This window comes from Nothoprocta perdicaria, unplaced genomic scaffold (assembly GCF_003342845.1).
Source record: "Nothoprocta perdicaria isolate Ctin4 unplaced genomic scaffold, notPer1 scaffold_11, whole genome shotgun sequence".
Lineage (NCBI taxonomy): Eukaryota > Metazoa > Chordata > Aves > Tinamiformes > Tinamidae > Nothoprocta > Nothoprocta perdicaria.
The window spans coordinates 6,499,855-6,521,125 of NW_020454205.1; the positions used below are offsets into that span (position 1 = coordinate 6,499,855).

At 39.7% G+C, this 21,271-nt stretch overlaps 1 protein-coding gene across 1 annotated transcript in view; it reads right to left on the reverse strand.

The window, feature by feature from the left end:
* BARD1 (BRCA1 associated RING domain 1) overlaps window positions 1-21,271 on the reverse strand; it is a 38,548-nt gene that overhangs the window by 11,650 nt on the left and 5,627 nt on the right. Inside the window, exons 4-9 of the mRNA XM_026049485.1 lie at window positions 15,019-16,016; window positions 10,009-10,089; window positions 9,130-9,302; window positions 3,183-3,291; window positions 1,774-1,909; window positions 729-821 (exon numbers count right to left, since the gene is read on the reverse strand). Coding sequence (XP_025905270.1) covers window positions 729-821; window positions 1,774-1,909; window positions 3,183-3,291; window positions 9,130-9,302; window positions 10,009-10,089; window positions 15,019-16,016 — 1,590 coding nt within the window. The remainder of the gene's footprint in view (window positions 1-728; window positions 822-1,773; window positions 1,910-3,182; window positions 3,292-9,129; window positions 9,303-10,008; window positions 10,090-15,018; window positions 16,017-21,271) is intronic.

The following is a 21,271-nucleotide window of genomic DNA, read 5'->3' on the forward strand; positions in this document are numbered from 1 at the left end:
AGACTGCATGACTTGAAACCAGCTACTTACATGCTAGGAGGATGCTACACAAGCCACCTTCTCTTGGAGGTTATTTCATTTGAAGAAATACAACCTGCAGAGCTTGCAGGTGCAAAAACAAGTACTGATAATTACATATTTGCTCATCCATTGAAAGCACGAGCAGAACACGGCAGCTAGAGCTGGCAACTCATCCCTGTGTTAGCTTAGGATCAGTAACCACATGGGCTTGTGCAGCTTTTGCAGGAGAAAGAAAAGGTAGGAAGTGCACATGGCAGTTATCATCAGCAGACAGCATAAGGTTGTTTGCACTTTAACATCCAACAGATCTCAATTTATATACAGATAGGCCACACCATTTACTTGTGAAGTTCAAGAACTTAATGCACTCCTTCCTTCTCTGCCAGAGTATTTACCATAATCTTCCAAATCATTCTTAATGTAACAGTGAGTAAATTCATTCTCCACTGATACATGAGGTAATGACCTACTCAATGCATCCAATATTGCAATACACATGCTTGCCAGGGAAGAAGTAATTATATTTAATCAAAACCCTTGTCACTCATAAGATTAAAATGCACACTTCATGTTAAGCTGCTATCAATATTAGGGCAGTTGGTGAGAGGGGAAAAAAGAAAAAAAAAACAAAAACCACACAGAATTTTCTCAGGAATTCTATCTACAACTGCAGAGGGAAGAAAGAATTTCATGTATTTAATACTCACATTCAAACTTGAGAACCCAGCATCCAGTCAAAACAGCCATCATGCATTTGACAGTGCTCGGCATTGGAGCATCAGGGACAACAAGATGAGTTACTAGAAGAAAGATTACACGAGAAGGACTAAAAGCTCCCAAAAAACCAAAACCATGCCCGTATGAAAAGCATCTATCACCACTTAAACTAAACAGGTCTAATGACTTAGCAATCGCTTTCCAGATGATTTCTGAGCTTTTTGTTTTGGAATAAACACTTACAGGAGTGACATTAGAAGTTTCGTGGGTTTTAAAATATATTTGCTGTGGAAAAGGTAAGTCACTTTTTTACAGTTCCAAGCTTACACTTAATGTCTCCAAAGTTGGTTCAGGTTTACAGGCTAATGTTTTTCTACCCTTTCTTAAGTTTTATTCAACTCTGGCAGGAATTTTTACTATTGAATTCAGTGCTTTACCACAAGGCTAACAGGACTCTCAGTTTTGGAGGAGTAATCAGGAAATACATGGAAGAGGGGGAAATCATTTCCATCCCTCATGAGCAGGAAGAGTAATACTCCAAGGAAATAAACTAACAGCATTAAGAGATAGAATGAAGACAATTTTAAATAATACATTGCCGAACTACTCATGTCTCCTAGAAGCCTCCTGCCTCAGCAAGTAGCCAGGTATGCAGACTGCTCCCCCAAACTTGGGCAGGAAACAAGCAACTAAACAACCATGCACCTCTTCCCCTCTCTCCAGCCCCTCTAAAGCCCCTCTTGAGAGGCTCAGGACCCTGGGGCAAATCCCAAACAGTCTCATTTTCCCCTTTGCCTTTCGGCAAGAAAAGCACGTAGAATCTTATTACACCAGTTAATGTGCAATACCACACACTTTCTTTCTACTACTGCTATAAATAATAGCAGTAGTTATTCCTGTTATTAGGAACTCCGGTTAGTAGTTGTTCCTGTTATTAGGAACAATACTCACTCCAGCTAATATCTTAACAGATAAAGTGCAGATGCTCAGTTGCTTGCAGCATTTGGACACAGAGGTTTCAACAAGAGTACATACCTGTGCTGTTAAATTCAGTACATCTTCGAGCCTTCAGAGCTGCTGCTAGCTTATTCAGCAATTTCTGCTGCTCTGAACTAAGATTGCTCCCAAGAATACCAAGAGGTCCCTCCCTTGGCTGGCTAGGGCTCATTGGCTGCAGTAAAAAGAAAAGTAGTCCTACATAAGCCGAATATTCAGGAACATAAAGAAAGCAACTAATCTGTTTGACAGTTTTATTAAATATAGAATAAGCACTTTGAAAAACAATTCATGGCAAGCTTAGCGGACAGGGTGCATAAATAAATCTATATATAACAAACTAGCTATAGAGTGAAAGTTGACATTATAAGTATTGTTTAGTTTACGGGTGGTACCAAAATAATTTTATGCATCAATATTTAAAAACAAAAAAGACAAAGACAAACTGGTGGGCACGCATTCAGTTGGTACAAGAGTTGACTGTTGCTGATCAGTCATGCTGATTGCAATGTTGAAGGATGAAAAAAATGTCAATATAGTAAAGTCTCCAACAGTTGTACTATCAATATGTTGAATAACATATCAAATTAAGACCTGTTTTTCCTTGCACTAAAAGATGTCCAGGACATTGCCCTGGGAGTAATCCATGCCTACATGCCTACAGTTCTGTACAAAGCAAAAGTTGCTCACTCAAATTCTCAAGTTTTATTCCAGCAAGGATGTATATGGTGCACCCTAACTCCTGGGTTTTGGCAAGTGCTTCCAGGTCCCCCATACCAGACAATTTAAAGACCTCAGAATTAGGATCAAGCAACTCAAATGAGCTGGTAACTAACCACAAAGATACACACACATGCCATAGGAAATAGAAAATCTTACTTTGCTTACAAAAAAAAAAAAAAAAAAAGCTGCATTAGCTTGCATTTGCTACAGTTGGGAAAAACAATAAAACTTACTCTTGCTGATTTAGTTTGCCTTTGGCCAAGGGGCATCTCATTACCTCGAAGAGGAGGGAACACAACAGGCTGTATATCCTGAAGGGACTAGGATGCTTAAAATAAGCCAGCTCAGTTTATTCATCATTCATTAGGAAGCACAAAGCATTTCATACACAATAACTTGTTGAGCCTGGATAATCTGATTTTGCTTACAAGCCTTCAGAAGCCTTAGGCAAAAAATAATAAAAAAAATGTTGTTTTCAATGACTGAGTTGATATCTTTATTGTTGAATGAAGGAAGATACTGGAACAGTCCAATGAAAGTATGTGAAAAGCCCCTGCAGCAAACACTTTCACACTTTCAGCCCATTTAGTGGGCAGAACAGGATTTAGGTGTGCAGAGAGCCAACCAATTTTCCACCTCCCTGTAAGGGAGGTGTCATACTTTACTTGGACCCAAACCCTCGACACTTACAGGATGAACTTATGTTTTTAATAACACACACTTACCTCAGAGGGTTGGTTAAGTGGCAGTGATGCATTTCTCATTGGTAACTGTAGCACAGACTTCATCTTTTCACTTTCCGCATAGTCCACAGGCCGCAAACCAAATATATTACTGGCAAAACAAACACAGTTGGATTTAAGTAAATAAAATGTGACTTGATTCTCAGCTGCTGGGTGCATTAGCTGGGTAGTTCTTCTCCCCCACTTTCTTATTAATATGCAATTTCAGCTAAAACATACAAAGCTTCGAGTAAGAATCGCAGGCAAGACAGATGGATACCGAGTTACAAGCTGCTGCATTCAGCTGAGGAGAAATAGATGTTCAGAGCAGCATGTTAAGTTAAATAAACTACAGCCCTTGTTAAACTGTTTTGAGATGCGCTTTGATATCATTCACAAGACCCAGAAATTTCAGTTCTAATCTTTCATTGCAGTCAGAGAACCAAGAAAACGCATTTCAACTCCAAAAATAAACATGCATTCTGCATCTGAACCCACCAAGTAGTGTCATGCAGCAGCCAAAGGAAAACATTTGCTAAGAGCAAAATACACATGAAACATTAAGTTAAGCCTTGGAAACATGACCCTTCATGGCTGTTATGGCTGTACTCCTTGTCCCTCTTAGCTTCCGTATGCGCCTGAGCTTTGCATAGATAAACCAGCCACAGAAACCACACTACCAAACGCCTGCTGGTCTCCTCCTGCTTCATCCGCAGAGCTATAGGCGACTGTGGATCTATCCACGAGGTTTGGTAAGTCAACAGCTTGATGGGCAACCCTTCTGCCTTCAAAGACACCTCAGAAGCTCCTACCTACGTGCAGCATTTGAGCTTGACGTGGTTATGCTTTTACCAGAAACACCATCTGCTTCTTGCTCAGGAACTGTGGTGCTCTCGCACTTCCAGAATTAGCATGGGTCTTAACAAAATACCACTCCGCAGAACACATGCAGCCAATTCATTCAAAATTGGAGTTGGCTTGCCAGTTTTGTTGATATTATGCAGTGTCTCCAAAGCTACCTTCCAACGTGGCCATTTCATAGTTACTATACATGTTTCAAGCTCCCTTTTCTCCCCCATCCATTTGCCACCAGTCAGACAGACATGGTTTGCTATATACATAGAGTGCAGCTGTGACATTGTTCCTCTTAGCAGTTCTGGAGCTGCAGGACAGCAGCGATGGGAGCAACCTGAACCTGCAGAACAGGCATAACAACATTTGCTAGGAAATATGCTGCTTTGCCAGGGAAAATCATGACATATGACCAGGGATGATATTCTGCTTTCTTTGCCCTTTGTGAGAGTAAAAGCTACTCCAGCTGCTGATCTTCTCTGCACCTCCAGCGGCACTTGCTCTCCAAACACATAATAAGACCTATTGGAAGGAGATAGCTTGTCATGGAGAACAAAACCATGGCTCGCTATCTGCAACCTGGCAAGCTTAGTCATTGAAGCAATGAAATATTTAAAGGTGTCACAGAAACCTGCTGCAGCTTTGAAGCACTGTCCTTACTTAACCACGTGCCCCTGCAAAGAGGAATTCAAAGAGGGTTTATCACAAATTCCACATAAAGGCACAAGCAGATCCAGTCTGCACTAAAGTACCGATCATAAAGTCTTAACTTTGACTTAACTGGGAGGAGGATCAGAGCGGGTAAAGTTGAGCCAGGCCCTCCCATCCTCCTGTGTGACCGCAGCTCTCTGACACATGGACCCTTTGGAATATGCGGATCCGTAAAAACCCCGCGGCCTCCCGGAGGGCCTGGCTGCAAGGGCTGACGCTGCCAACCCCCAGCACTGCCACCCTCCCAAGGAGGCAGCGGCCAGCGCACTGCTAATTGGGCTCGCTAAGAGATAATTGGGGAAATCTAGGCCCAGCCTGGCGAGTTGCAGCCCATTAAATCCTGTCCTGCTGCTCCTGCTTTGTGGCACCCGGGCAGGGTGGCTTTTGTCTGTGTTTAAATAAAGGCCAGATCTGTCAGGACAGTTCCTTTGTACCCCACAGCCTCAGAAACACACATTAGCACATACACAAATATCATCTTTAAAATAGATGGTTAAAGCTGTACTGGGGACTGCGAAAGGAGAAAATCCACGAGGGCACCCGGGGAGACCGGGAGTTCCTGCCAGTTCAGTAGTACAGAAAGGAAGCCCATCTCTGATCGCATTCAATTTTAAGGCATTTTTTCCTTTTCTTGTTGTTTTCTTAAAAAGCATTTCAGTGGCTTCTTCCCAGGGTATTGCAAACCCTGCCTTATCATTATGCATTACTAGGGCTCGTGGCTGTTCAATACAATGTTAAGGTGCAACAGTTAAAATAAGCTGCAGCAAGAAACATGAAAGCTCAGATTTCAACAAATAAACCCATCACCAGGGCTGCTGTGCTTGTGAAAAAAGTGGCTCAGAGAGGAGAGACAGGAGGGCTCAGGAAGAAAAAGCCAACCTCAACACAGGGAAAACACTCACATGTCCAACACACTCAAGGATTTTTTTTTTTTTTTTTTTTAAAGTTTTCACAACTTTTGCAAAGAATAAGGACAAACTAGTTTTTTTCTTTCTACACAGGCACTCCCTAGCTCTCTAAGAAGTAAATAACCATCAATCCGAAAGACTGTCTTAGCCCTTGTAGCTCTGCTACAGGGATTACTACAGATATCAAGGATGCTAGAAATGGCTGCTGCTTCTCAACACTGCGAACAGGATGAGGGAACAGACATGTGGCCACAGGAGCAGCTGTGCCAGCATAGGTGGGGATATAGCATGGAAACAAAAACCTCAAGGTGCTGCCAAAGAGATGTGCTCACTTCTATCTTCATTCTAGCAAGTTAAAGAAGAAAACTCCCACCACAGAAACACCGCAAACATTTTCCTCCCTGTTCTCTAGGTCTGAAGTTGGTTCAGAATGGATCTAAGTGCACACGCCTGCTTACCAAGCCGTGTGCTCCGTGAGGACAGATGCAATTGTTTGTGCAGGAGACAAGCATGTCTGATACGGAAGCCAGAACACCCCGTCTCTAAAAATACACCTGTCTAGCAGAGTGCAAGTGGGCTTTCTGCACATTGATTTAAACATTCAAGAGTCAGATGTATCCTTTGATGCAAACAGTCTCCTATTAGTCAGTCATCAAGGTAGTGAATAGTCAGTGGAGGGCTCTTACAGCTAGAACAAACTCCAATCAAAGAGCCGAGGGATGTCTGTGCTGAGAACAAAGCGGGGCCGATGAGGAGTGGTGCAATAGGAGTTGCTGAGTGCGACTTTACAGGAGATGACAGGTGCTATCTGCAGGACTGACAGATCAAAGAGTATCTTAGGAAGAAGCTTCAGAATGAAGATTCAGTGTATGGGGCAACACTGCTCTCAGGTATGAGGAGCAGGGTTCCTTTGCTCTGGTTAGACACAGAAACTTGACAGCTACTTTCCATACACTTCACGAAACTTTTAGGAAATAACTGAGCAAGCAGAGCACAGAAAATAAACACAGACTCTCCTGACAATTCTTTACAGGCCCCAGACTTGTAGTTTCCAATACAGGCAAGCAATATTCATGAAATACCTTCAAGTCAAGGTTTCTCACCTGCTTCATTTTCACACCCAAAGCTACTTAGTGTTTCACAGCCAAGCGCAAGCCACTTCATCCCCAACCTTACAGAGAGTTCAGTACTCAGCAGAAGACCTGAAACCAGCTCCTAATCTTGTACTGCAACCAATTCGCAGGTAGAAATCTGGCCAATTTTGGACTCGCCAGTGTGCACTTGTATTTTGAGTGCCAAACCTGTGAGGAAGCAAACTGAATCCACATAGCCAGAAACACCAGCTTAAGCATCCGAACAGGGCCAGGTTTCTAATTTACTTACTGCCAGCAGGAAGCCAAGCATATTATCTTGCACTTGGATAGCAATATCTTGCACTATCTTGACTTCAGCTCAGGAAAAGCAGACAAAATTCAGTCAGCGCAGCCTGCAATCACCTGCAGGTTATGAAGATTTTTTTACCTCTATGTCATTCAAAATCCTTAGACCAGAGTCTGTCCCTACTTACCTGGAATTGTTCAGAATCAGACTTAATGTACAGAAAGACAACTAACACATCTAAAAAAAATGAGGCAACAAAACAATTTCTACTAATGCTGAACTTATTGTGCATGAAGAGCGGGCACGATAGCCCATTTGAGTGAAAGCATTTATGAAGTGCTGTGAAATTGCAAATGCACAGATCTCATTTTTCAAATCACTTGGCTTGCTGTGAAGCAAGGAAAAAAATTCAAGAGGGCGAGCACAGGAAAAAAAGCTATAAAAATATAAATTAGCTATGTGTAGGAGATTAACTTAAAAAAATTAACTAGACCAGCGGGACAATTAATAGGTCCACTGGTCCATATAATATTTTCCATTTGCAGTTCATATCTTCCCCAGTCAGTGAAAACTTTGAATGGCAAATGAAGTGCCACAAGCACTAAATCTTGCAGATTTCAATAAATAAACACAAAGAAATACGGAAATTGCAGTATTGCTTTCTAGCAAACTGAGCAGTTCTCACTTGCATTCAGTTTCTCCAAGGATTGTGTAACTGCTTCCTATTATATACTGCTACTTTCTACATCCTATATACTAATATATGAGGGAAAGAGATGCACAAACTTGGAATGAGATGTGCTTGCCGAGCCTCCAGACCCGACTGCCTAAACGGCCTCAGGTGTCCAATGGCTAGTGCTGCACTCCTACCTGCACATCTCTCCACGTGAGATCTCTTAGGAAGTGAATATAGTGGATATGGATACACATGCTCACAGAATTACAAGTCTTAAAGGAAATATTTCATCCTGCACAACCAACAAGTGTAATACTAAATTTCAAAACTATTGCTCTAAGAGGGCTGTTCAACAGAGGCAACGACCACTAAAACACAAGGACATTAAAAACAAAACAAAAAGATAGGTTAAAATCTCTTGTTTTGACTCTAGAACTACGGGTGTGTGTGTGTTGGTGTGTGTGAGGGAGTCATGCTACATATTTTACAGGTTTTAGCATTCACATTTGTTCAACTTACCAAAAATAAAAAGATTGAGTACACACACTCAAACAATGATTTTTTTCCCCCTGGAGATAATGAAGAATTCCTTTAATATAGCAGGATAAAGACGGCCCTCTCCAGGGCTGAAGGTTGGCTTACTGAGAGCCTTAAGAACCAAAATGAATCTTCTGTCATAAAAAAAAAAAAAAAAAAAAAAAAAGGAGAAGGAAAAAAAAACACATGTAATGACCGACGAGACTCTGAACACCCTGGAGATTAAGTCAAGGATATTGCTCATTTAGAAGCCGTAAGAAGGCATTTCAGATACTTAGAAGAACTGCAAGAGGTAGGTAGTTTCCTGAAACATATCTAAATTAACAGAACTGTGACACATCTCATGTCACATTATGAGAACATATAGCCGCATTCAGTGGAAAGCTATGCCAAAATGACACTAACAAACGTTTCCTTCAATGACTGAAAAGCTTCTTTTTCAACAGAAAGAGACCCACTGTTTGTAGACTCTGCAGTGTTAAATCTCTCAGTGCCCAAGTCCTGTCAAGGAGTTGCAAAGCTGCTGTCTGTGCAATACTTTCAAATACCAAATAGAGACGTGATAAGTGTCACACAAACAGTCACAGATGCTCAAGTGGCTGGAAAATTAGCTCCTGAAGTTGTCAGCTTCTTTTAAGGTGTAATGCGCTGGTCTTTGTGGTTCAAGATGACAGTGAAGATGAACAACTGATCCTTACTTTACTTTTTCAAACTTAAGTTTCCTTACTCTGCTATATTCAAGACTGTTTTTGAAAACTCCACAGGGTTTAACACTTACCACAAACACTGCAAAGTAAAATGCATATATTGTATTAATAGCTTTGGTTCATATTTAACCAAACACATTCCATAGGTGGAATAAAGTACAACTTGTCCCATTACTCACACTGCATCACGGGATGCACCATGCAAAAGCAGCAGCTTGACCACGCTCACGTGCCCGTTCTTGGCAGCATCATGAAGTGGGGAGTCGTTCTGATAGCCAGTAGTATTCACCAGTGCTCTGTGCTGCAGCAACAGCTCCACCACCTCCTTGTGCCCGTGGTTACATGCCTCGTGCTAGGTGAGGAAATCCGTAAGTAAGTAATGAGAAAACTCAAATGAAACAGAATTAAGAGGAAACATCTCTGTTGCACAAGTTAAAGATTCTTTTCTTAAAATATCTCTCAGTAGATGGTCAAGGAAGATGATGCAAAAACACTGCATCACATTCCTAATGTGAATTAAGTTTGGAAACTGTTACTCAAAAAGCACGAAAAAGGAGCTAAATAAAGACCAACTGGATGCAAATCAGACTAGAGAGAAGAAAGTCTACTAGATAACAGACTTGGTCAAAAGTGCTCTTCAAAAATGAAAGAAATTATGGCTGGAAAGAGTCCTTTATTTATTTGCTTTAAATCAAGTGTGCAAGACTCTTCATTCCACCACTCCATACACTTCCAAAAGGGAAAGAGCAGCTGAGGGCATTAACAATCCATGAAGTGCACTCATTTCAGAAAACAGGCATGGGTAAAAACTGCAAAATCACAAGCTGACAAACTTGTTTAATATGTCTCACCCTAGCAAAAGACAGGTGGATTTGGGCAGGAAAACAGTTGCTAACAGCTATTCCTTTTACACTTATTTATCAGAACTTCTTCACTTGGTAGACATTAAGGTGACAGGGAATTACGGAAGAGGGTCTAAAATATAAGAGGAAGGACAGAAGGGATGAAATATAAAACCTGATCAAAAGATAAAATGACAAAAAGCCTACAATACTCACCAGTGGTGTCCAACCAGCATTGTCTTTGACATTAGGATCAGCTCCATTTTTTAGTAGCTGTTCAACAGCCGCTAAATCACCCTACATAAGAAAATAAAGAGTTATCATTAAGAAGCAAAGGTTAACTACAACAAAAATTAACAATGCAGATTAATTTAGTTTCAATAAAAATGAAATGATAAGTCTCCTACTGAGGAACTGTGAAGATAAAAAATTTAAATAGCTTAGGATTCATCACTGTTTATCAGTGTTGAAATGAAGAAGTACCTGCCCAAACAACTTAACCAATGAACGGTGCAAGTTAGGCACAAAAGACTGTTTTAATGCAGAATACATAGCTGGACAAGTCTGTTGATCACAATCTACTCATTAGGAGCAATTGCAGGGGTTTAAGTCCAAGATATTTATTCAGAATTTGAGCCTCCTTAAAATTATTATTTTTTTCCAAATTATTCTAAATAACTGGTTAGAATCATGCATAGGTAAAACAGATTAACATGTTTGACAAATCCATCAGCTGTAGTTCCTCAAGTCAAAAGTAAAATTAAAGTGTTTTTCTTTAGAACTGCAATTATAGGCAGGACTTTTACCTCTGGTCGTTACTCTATTGCAACAGCTTTCATTGCACATCTGCAGAAAATACCATTGGGGAAAGCAACGAGAGGGAAAACACTATTCTGAGGGCTCATTATAAAGGAGGGCGCACAAGGAGAGAAAGAGGGAAACTGATGCAGAGATTGAGAGAAGAGTGAGCCCAAATAGAAAGATGGTCAAGAAAGCTACAGCACAGAATTTCTGAAACAAAGGCTTTGATACTCTTCAAGACAAGCATAGGGAAGAAAGTTGGTAAGACTGGACCATATATAGATGCAGCTATATACAGGCTAGGAGAAGCTGACACATGGGAGTCTCCGCAGTACAAATCTTTTTTAAAAAGTGACCCCCAAAAAACAAACAAACAAAAAACCACCAAGAGATTGGAAGAGGCTCTGAGTTCTTCTTTCTTCTTTTGGCAGCGCTGGCCCAAGCAGCCCATGCATCCCCCTCCTTTTTCTAAAGCACTGAATGGCTGTAATCTTTTATTTTATAATTTGGAAAAAATGTCAAGGCAGCAAACTTTGCTTAGCAGAAATGATTCCAACATGCAACAAATATAAATTCAAAATTCACACACACAGAGCGCTCAGAATCACTGGCTTTGCAGCAGTCAAGCAAATCAACATATCAGAGTTAAGTTCCCAGGCATTACATTCACAGTCTAGGCATCCCAGCAAAATATGAAGCTTTTGCAGCTACGGAACATGCTGCTCTTGCCAGAATACTTCTTGGTTGCAAGGAAACACACATACGAATCTCAGGAGTTATTCAGAGGCAGCTTAGAGGGTCATCAACATGATATCATTTTCTACAGACAGGAGATACAATTACCTGTAATGAATAAATGTGAGCTTGGCTCTTAAAGCTAAGTTTGCAAACATCTACAGGGAGGGTTTGACATTTCAACAGCACTTGTACAGAGAAGCCAGCAGAGCCAGTAGCTCGTGTGGGCATTCGGTAGCATCACAGCTGTTCAGAGCAGCTGCATGAACATTAATTTGTAAAATATTACTGCAGTTTTATTAAAGGAAATACCACAGGTGTGGACAAGAGTGCTAACAACATACACAGAATGAAGACTAGGTCTAAAATTAGAAAGGTTGGGATTTCTCAGTTCAGAGAGGAATTCTGAAGAGAAAGGGATTTGTGAGAAGCTACAGAAAGAAAATTGTTGTCACCTACAACTTGCAGGTAACCATAATAGCTAAGGGAAGTTATTCTTTCTATCATACTGTACAAGGACTGGCAAGGTGCTGTCAGTCAGGATTACAGGTGAATTGTTAAGAAAATTATTCACAGCCTATAAATTAATTTCCGGATATATTTCTTCTTCAAGCTCTTAATTCAAATGCAGTGGGCATGCTCATAGGACATGCTTTTTACCCCCTAAAAGGCCTTTAACTGCTATATTGTGAAAATCTGGTATAAAATAAAAACTGAAAAAGCTGACATTTAGCAGGAATGTGCTGAAGTCCCTCCTGCAAGGTGGTACCATCTGAGGGTGATATAGGGGAGCATGTGCCTGGCACATGGCCTAGTTCTATTGAAGTTGATAAGATTACTCATACACTTAAATTAGTTACTTAATTGTGAACAGGAAAGGTTTAGCCCCTAGCAGAGTGCCAACCCTATTTAGGCCAGCCACGAATACCTTCCATCTTTTCAAGCCTCTTCCCTAAAACTAAGGCAGTGGAGAGACCACACCTATATCCAGCTATGGTTTTGAGATTACTAGTTCAAACCTGCTCCAAAATGTTTGATTACTACAAAAATAGATATTTTGTACACCGAGTCCATTGAGGTTGCTTGTTCCAGCAGCACCACCATACAAACACTTATTCTTAGTGACAACAAAGTGATCCAACTACATGGTTCTTCCTCTGCTACAGCTTAGAGGAGCCCTGGAGAAAAATCAACAAGGCAAAGAGAGACACAGGAAAGGCATTGGGGCCATCTGTCGGCAGATCTAGAAGAAAGCGTCACCTAAGTGCACACAGAGGAGGGCATTTTCACAGGAATTAAAGACATCTCCCTCCCAATGAGGATTTGAATTCTATGGTTGCTGATGACAAGAAGAACCCTCACCTGGCGTAGACCTTCTCTCCCTCGTCACTCAAACCCTAGCATCAACTAGGTCATAAGACAAATGGATTGATGGTCAGGAACTATTTAACTTTTAACTTCAGTCCTATTTAATTTTCTGAAAACCTGCACTGTATCAAATAATACTTCACTGCTAAAATAGCTATAATCACAACAACATTGTACTGTGAACCTCCCCATCAGCTCCCTTGTCGCAGCAGAAGACAGAAATGCAACTTGAATGACTTGACCACAGCAGTATAAAGGGGTTTTGTGTCCATACAGATTTAAGGCTCTGTACTAACAATCTAAGTAGTAAAAACAGTGCTGCAGTTTACAATCATACCTAAGAGCCAAGCCAGTGCTTCAAGCTGCTTATTATTTTAGCATAAAGAATTCAGCTATGGAAGGGGCATTGATGGGGCAATTCCCTATCAGTTTAGGCTATCAGAAATGCAATAGGTCACACTGTGTATTTTAACTGATTGGAAATTTTAACCCTAATGACTATGGAAGAAGATAAACATGACTGCTGTTTACTACTAGAAGAGCTGCATTTACTTTAATTTATTATTGTAACTCAGTATTAAGCTCATCCACACTAGATTCTTTTTTTGGAGAACCATTATAATTTCATTAAGTTTATCATTAGAGGAGAAGTAGTAAACTGGGACAATCCCTCAGAATCATTTGGAACAGCACAATACACTTAATTTTAATGCCCGATAATGATCATTATCTCTTAAATAAGGGGGAAAAAAGATAGAACTCAATTAACTTTCATTAAATTCAGGATATTAGACCCTAATACAGATTTCATAATTAATTAAGTCCCAGAGAATTAGACTTCATTCTGAAGAGAGCAGATACGAGACCGCATCCCATTACACACATGGGAAAACATGGTTGGCTACAAAAACCAGAAAGATTTCACACAGAAAATAGATGAGGAAGGAAAACGCTTCTTCCATAAACAAAAGATCCGATAGTGCTTTTTTTAAAAAAAAAAAGAATATACCCCCACACCCCACTGTATGTGCACACATATAGCGATGCCCAATAGTTTTAAGTCCAGCCTCTCCAAGACACACAGATTTCTTGGTTCCATCACTTTTTTCACGCAACAGCAGGGTCCTCTTGCTTAGGAGGATGACCTAGAAACATACACGTTTAACTGAATTTCCTACATTTGCCACCATAACAACTACATACACAAAACCCTCCTCTTTTGCCCGTGTGAAAACCTGCCATGGTGGCCCAATTTTCAGAATCAGTTCTCATAATATGGTGTAGACAAAAACAGCAAGACATGGAAACATAATCTGTAAAAGCTTTCGTAATTAAAGTGGACTTCTGATGTCAATAGCCAAAGGAGTAGTTTATTAAAACAGTATTGAGGGGGGGGCATAGTTATTTATCAAGAAAATTCCCTGTCTCCACCAATAAAATGCTACATAAATATCAGCATGCTTACAGGTGAATCATTTCTACGAGCGCAGGCATTTTATTAGCACTACAGTATTTCTGTATTATGATTTAGCACTAAGGATATTTAAGTTGCCAGAGTACCAGCTCTTTGAAATGACCTCACAGGAAAGAGTCACCATATTATTAGCCCTCACTTGCTTATTTTGCTGAATTTGATTGTATTCAAACTTCCCTCATCTGTGTGCCGTTTCTACATAGCAGAAGGGGGGAGAGAAATTGTTGCAAAGCCCATGAAGTTCTGCCTCTGCAGAAACTAATACAATAATTTCATAGCAAGATAAGTGGAGGTATCACTGCAAGAACACAATGAAGCCTACACAAAAGCAAAGTCTATAACGAGCACCCTGACTCTGCCTTTGCTATATTAACCTGTGAGGACAGTGTTCATGCCAGTCTACAGTACAGGAATCCCAGGGAGCAGCACTTCATTCCTCTGAGCTAACTCTCGAAAATTATGAAGTACTTGAAGATAATTGTGCAGCCTTAGAGGATAATATGTAAATAACGCAAATCCTGTCCTGGCTGCATTACCAGGTCAAGTTGAAGCCCATCAGGATGGGCTGGTGAGATTTGAAACACTTGTTAAAAGTTTCAATGAATCATTTGGCATGTAAGGCCAAAATATTTGATTATTATTTCCCAGTATTCAGAAGTATAATTGACACTGAAATACATTGAAATCCAAGGATAATCATCTTTTAGCTTTTCCACAGTTACTTTTGACTTCATAAAATCCCCAGCAGCACCCCCCACTCTCAACTAGGACATGCCAAAATAAAGGTTTTGACACATTTTTAGTACCACATTTTAAACCTTTAAGTTGAAATAAGATGACAATCCTACCTTGATGGAAGCAACATGGAGCAAAGTCTCCCCTTTGTGATTTCTTCTGGTGATCATGTTACTACCAGGAGACTTCAACACAGAAGGACTGGGTGGTATTCCTATCTGATTACAAGTCTTGGAAGTAGATGGAGTAGAAGGAACTTCTGAAAGTGAAGGACTGTTTATCTCTTGGGAGTGTGCAGAGCTTCTTGTCTTCATTATAGTATCAACAGGGCGTTTTGATACAGAGGAACAAACACGAACTGGACTTAGGCTTTCAGACAGCAGGGAGATGGGAGAGCCCTGAGGCAACTCCTCTAAGCAAGACTCTTGACTGCCTGAACTCCTAGTAAGGATCCTCTCGGATCTTCTTGGTCTTTTAGACTCTGAAGTAACTGGAAACCTGACCTGCTCCCTTCCACGTTTTAAAGGAGTGGCTTCATTTACTACTGACAGTGGTTTCTCTGGAACACAAACTTCTTCCTTGCTGCCTTGTGCGGGACACACATCCGCATTGATAACTTTCTTCTCCGAGAATCTTACCTGTGGGGATATTCTCAGATTTTCCATATTTCTGCTGGAATCTTTTACTGATTCCTGCTGAAGCGACTCCTCAGGGCTATTTGGTTCTGGGGTACACAGGGTTACTGGTTGACTACAAATTGTCACACACTTTTCCCTATTACAGATCTGCTCAACTTCTCCTTTCTGCTTAAGTTTCTGGAAGCCCCACACTTTGTTGATGTCTGCTAGACGCTTCTTCTTCATCTTCTTACTCAGTTTGTGTGTTGGCTTTTTGACCTGCTTAGGAGGCTTCTCATGAGGAGGGGAAGGAAAGAAATGATAAACTGAAGAGGGATCTTCACAAACATTATTGCTTTTAGTTACTGGCTGTCTCTTGCTCAGGGTGCATCTAATCTTCCTGCTTCTTGGGCTGAACCACATCTTTATCTGTTCCTTCTTACCCTTTGCTTCACAATCAGGGCCTGGTTGTGCAGATGTAACTTGTGTTGAATCTAAGTGGGGCAGGGAAGAAGAAAGAATTTGTCAAGTAGTCTTCAGCAGAAAAAGAAAGAAAATATACACAGAAACACACGCAGAAGAGTAACTTAACTGCATGTACACAGTCACACATATCATCTTTATGAAGCGTTAAGCCTTCCTGACAAACTGGGACTAATACCACTGAATCAGTGGATGAATCAGAGAAATATACAAAAGCTATAAATAATTGTGCCTTATCGTCTGATTCTTGAGCTCTTGGTATAAATAATTGCAACGGAGTTACCTTTTTTGGTGATCTTAAGTTTTTATTTAAATTAATGCAATGAAGCAATTTTATGCAAATCAAACCATGCAGCTTATTGCAAATTGGTAACTAAAATCAGTAACTGAGAGGAAGATCCTGTAGCACCTACGCATAAAGTTACAGCTGAGAGCAGAAGTTACAAGCAGTCTCCACAATGGCTTAAGTATAAATTAAGGAATATAGAGCGACCTTTAAACCAACAACTAATTTAATTTGACAACTTCTCTCCGAGTGCTGATGAATGCTAAAAATGAATCCTTAGATTCCTTCTTGGAAACCCAGCTTGCTCTAGGTTACTTGGACATTTTTTCCCCAAAGTAAATGAGAGGCTTATTACTGAAATCTACCATTACTGTAAAACCTCAGGCCTTAGGACATCTCAGGGAATGTATCTCAGGGCAGGGAACATATCTCATATTTTTAGTTTTCTTCAACCACCGGGACTACTACAAAGGTCTCCTTACTTATATGCAATGATCGGAATCACAAAACCAATATTCATCCTGACTAGCAAAGGAGGCTTTTTTTTTTTTTTTTTAATTTTTATACCATTAAAAACAAACANCCCCCCCCCCCCCCATCCTGGAAATAAAAAGCTATGCAACATCTAGCACATTAGAAGTGAAAGTCTTGGAGACATTCTGCAACTCCAATCTTTTCATTTCAGTGAATTAACTCTAATGATTATTTTTCTCCTCTATACCTTCTATTTTAGTGTTGGTAACTGCAATCTGCTTTCCATATCAAGCTATAATAAATCACAATATGAGAAAAAACACAATCCAAACCCCTAACACATATGCAAAAAAAGTCTGAAATGATTTCACTTGAAGCAGAATTATGTAGCTAGTCGCTGAACATCAAAACAAACATTTCAAGCTTAAATGTTTCCTCAATCTTGATTTAAATTACTTATCTATTGAACTATGTGATGTATTAGGAGACTCACGAGCAGGATATGCTAGGCATCAGACCAGAACTGCCTTTGAGAATACAACTTGAGTAGCTAATCAATCATTTGATTGATAAAAATGAGGTCATATAGGCAAGAGTTCTCTTGTAGAAATCTGCAGCTATTTAGTTTTTCTGTAGGGTTGGGCTTGGTGCAAATGGGAAAAACATTGAAATTGAGACTGAAATCTTGATATCATATCTAATTTCACTGCAACAATAATGTCTAAAAAAAAGGAAAAAAACTTGATTGCAAACAGATGCAAAATAAAACACAGTTACTATTTACTTGTCTTGCCTTCACTGTTTACACAACTAGCAGATTTCTTTCTAAAATATTTACCTTGCTAGAACCATCAGCCATCTCCAAGTAAAGCGCAAGAATGAAATCAGCCTGCAAAAGCTGCAACAATGCTGGGATGGCTAAAATCTCTTTCCAGGTGTACAGCGCACTAAGACTTTAAATTCCAAATGCTGCCTCTAATGAGAGGCACTGTCCTTTGGAAGTAGGATCTAAAGTAGCATAACACAAGTAGGTATGTACACTGGAAGCATGTATATACCACCTCTGGCATCAAGGGAGCTGTGAAAAATCAATCACAGGAGGTTCTTGAACTGAGCTGTTCACTGCTGGTTGCTCAGCAGGGACATACTAGTCCAATTATTACAAATACACTGAAAATACACCGAATAAGAAAAATAATATTAGGAAAGCATTCACCTGCAGCTTCTTTAGGTATATAAGAAATATACCGCGCTTTAAAGGGGAAGAAGCATTTGTGGAATATGATTAAAAAGATATCTATATTATGAAAGATCTCTTGACACATGCTGAGAGATCAACCATGCACTAGGAAAGCTCCTCAGCCTATGAGGGAAGATGTTGGCACTTCCACTATGGTGCTGCTTCTGGACCATTCTCCAAAACTATCATTCAGAGTGAAAAACTCATTACACCCTGCTTCCCCTTTCCTCCATTTCCAAAGTGCATTGAGAAACTGAAAAGAGAAAGAACAAGGACACGGCAATGGTGCCCCCTCCCTGAAAGCCTAATGCTTTGATGGACTGAGAGAGAAAGATGACCGTGCTAAGAAGCTGAAGGGAAGATCTTGCAGTTCAGTATGTAAATGTTCATTGATATAAAGAGGGTATTGTCTGAGAGCTAAGTGCATTCAGTTGAACTACCTTCAGAGAAAATTGCTCACAGAAAAATCAATCCAAAGAAACTCTTTGCTGCCTCCAACTTGGAAGCCAATCAACAGGGCTTGCTTCTTAATAGCAATGAAAAAAATTACTAGATTAAGATTCAACTCTGCTTATTAATACATAACTACAAGTTACTCTCCCATCCCAAAATGGTAGAGATACACTGAGATACACAGTAAATTGCAGATCCTTCCTCATTAAGTTTAGGTTACTTTAATCATTTGCAATAGTGTAAAGACTATGTGCAGCAGGAGTCAGTATTAGAACTAGCCTATAGTAATTACAAATTTCATCCATTACTTACGTATTAAATCTAATATTCACATACATGATGTGCTAACTGACGTCCCTCTGTTCACTAAATTACTTATCTGCACTAATAAACACAAGTTCCTTCATGCTGACATAAAAAATAAAATTCAAATCCTTGAGTGTCAAGAGGGTCCAGAATAGACAAAAATATTAGGAGCTGCACAGTTCCTTTCAACTGGGGAACTGTATTTCCAAATTCTGCTGTGATGCAGTAACAGGCTAGAGCAGGAAAAAAGGAGCAATTAGAGAACGTGGTTTAGCTATCATTAATCTGCATCAAAGGAATGTAATGATGCACATTGTGTGCCTTTCAAATTATTCTCTATTATAGGTTTCAGAACAGAAGTTGAGAAATCCCTTTGACAAACTAGTCCCTTATTAAAAATCAAAAGGAAGTGCTTTGGTACCATCTGTGCAACATTAGTGCCTTGACTGAAGAATGATTATTTTGCAAGTTAAGTATTCAACACAGGGGGGAAAGAGGGAGAAATTCCAGCTATTCAAACACTCATCTTTAGCTATTATGAAAAATGTCATAGCATACATGAAATGCAGTGTAATCTGTTACAGCAGGAGTTCAACATCTTCCCCTCCACATCAGTAAATGAGAAACTAAATTGCGACGCTAGAAAGGCTAATCAAAGTTAATCTGTCTTACTGTCCACCAGCATCAACAAGAGCTTAAGAAGATTTGACCAACAGCTGCAAGGTCTAGTTCTACACAAGAAAAGGGGAAGAGAAAATAATAGTCTTCCAGTTTGATTCTATTAGTTTGAGGCAGATTATACTTTGAAGAATAAGGTAGAATCATCTATAAATGGTTGTCAGAGAGATACATGAGAATTTCTTTTTAAAGTGAACCAAACTGAGAAAAATCTGCTGAAGTACTTAGAAACTCATTCCAAAAAGCATTACTGTAAATCAGCCTTCTTTATCTCAAGTATGCTATATACGATGTCCGTGATTCCACAAGTTCTTCCTAATTACCCACCTTAATTACAGTAATTTTACATTTTAGAGTAAACACAGGTAATAAGTCTTACTTGGAAAGACGTTTAATGTCTTTCTGCTGGAAAGTTTGCAGACGTTCTCAAAATAGGTAGATGCTAAAGATTAGTCACAGAGTAATTACACTTCGGAAGTTTTATCAAATATGTACTTAATCTTGTTAAACAAAGTATTCTAGATCCTTTATTAGCTATTGGACTTAATTGCATACACATTAATTATACATACGTATGTATACACACGCACACACATATATATAAAAAAATAAAATCACATCCCCTCATCATGGTGAGGTTAATGAACTACATGTTTTGCTACCTTCGGGATATTTCTTTCAACACTCATTTGATTTTTGTACATTCAATGTAGAGTATGAAACTCCTTTAGAAGAATTCAGATCCATTTCTTACTCTATTTCCACCATATTACCTCCTCAAAGGTCTCTATATATGCAAGTTGAAGAAAAGCTTTGACAGAGAGATGCATGCTCCTGCAATCTTATCAAATCATTTCCAACTAAGATGCAATTGTCGATTGCCTGCACGTTCCAATCTGTTTCACTGGGAAGTAATAAAAACCTGTTTAAACTTGCCCAGCATTGAAATGAATTAGGAGCGTCCACAAGTCTCATCCATAGAAGGAAAAACATTTTAAGCTGCCCCAGCTATGTCCACAAGAGCATTTCTTCTGAACTCTGGCTAAGACCTTTCTTCCTCAACAGAACTCTTGCCTAGATTGAAATACTCCTTTCCAGTACAAAACAAATATCTTAGCAGCTCCCAAAGGCAGTGTCCTAGAAAGACAGGGAATTAAAGTTTTTCCTATAAAAAGGGTAAAACCCAGGAGCCAACAGATGGGCAAGTACCCTTGTAAAGGTACAGCACTAGACACCAGCACTGAGAAGGTCCCAGTTTTCTCCACATTGCCACAGGCAAAGGATATAGCATTTAATAAATTTGAGATGCAGCTTTTGCTACCTATAGCTTGCATTTTCAAGACAGTTGTTACTTTTACTCTATTTGTCCCTCTGTGATTATTCTATAATGTAATTTGTTCTTCCTCCTTTTAATCTAAAAGAGAAGCTTTGGTCATTTTGTGCCAATGCTCCCAAATTGTTTGCTGCTACTTAAAGCAAAGACAGTTTAGCAAAAAAAAAAAAAAAATCCCCATCCCTATCCCAGTGAGATACCAAGCAAGATCCCTCTCAGATGAGCTGTAGAACATGATGGTTCAGGCCTTATTATATGTGAAACATTCAACATGCGCACTTAATCCTGTCCTTTTAAGCCACAGGAGCCCTGCATGTTTCTAAAGACAACACAAACACACCCTGCTGGGCTCACTTAAATTCATCTTTTTAGATTAAAAGATAGGTGGTATGACTCATTTGCCTTGGAAACTTCACTGTCAACAAGGATCTCAAACAAAAGTCTCAAGACAAACTACAATTGCTCTCAAAACAAATGCAAAAGGCATATAAAATAA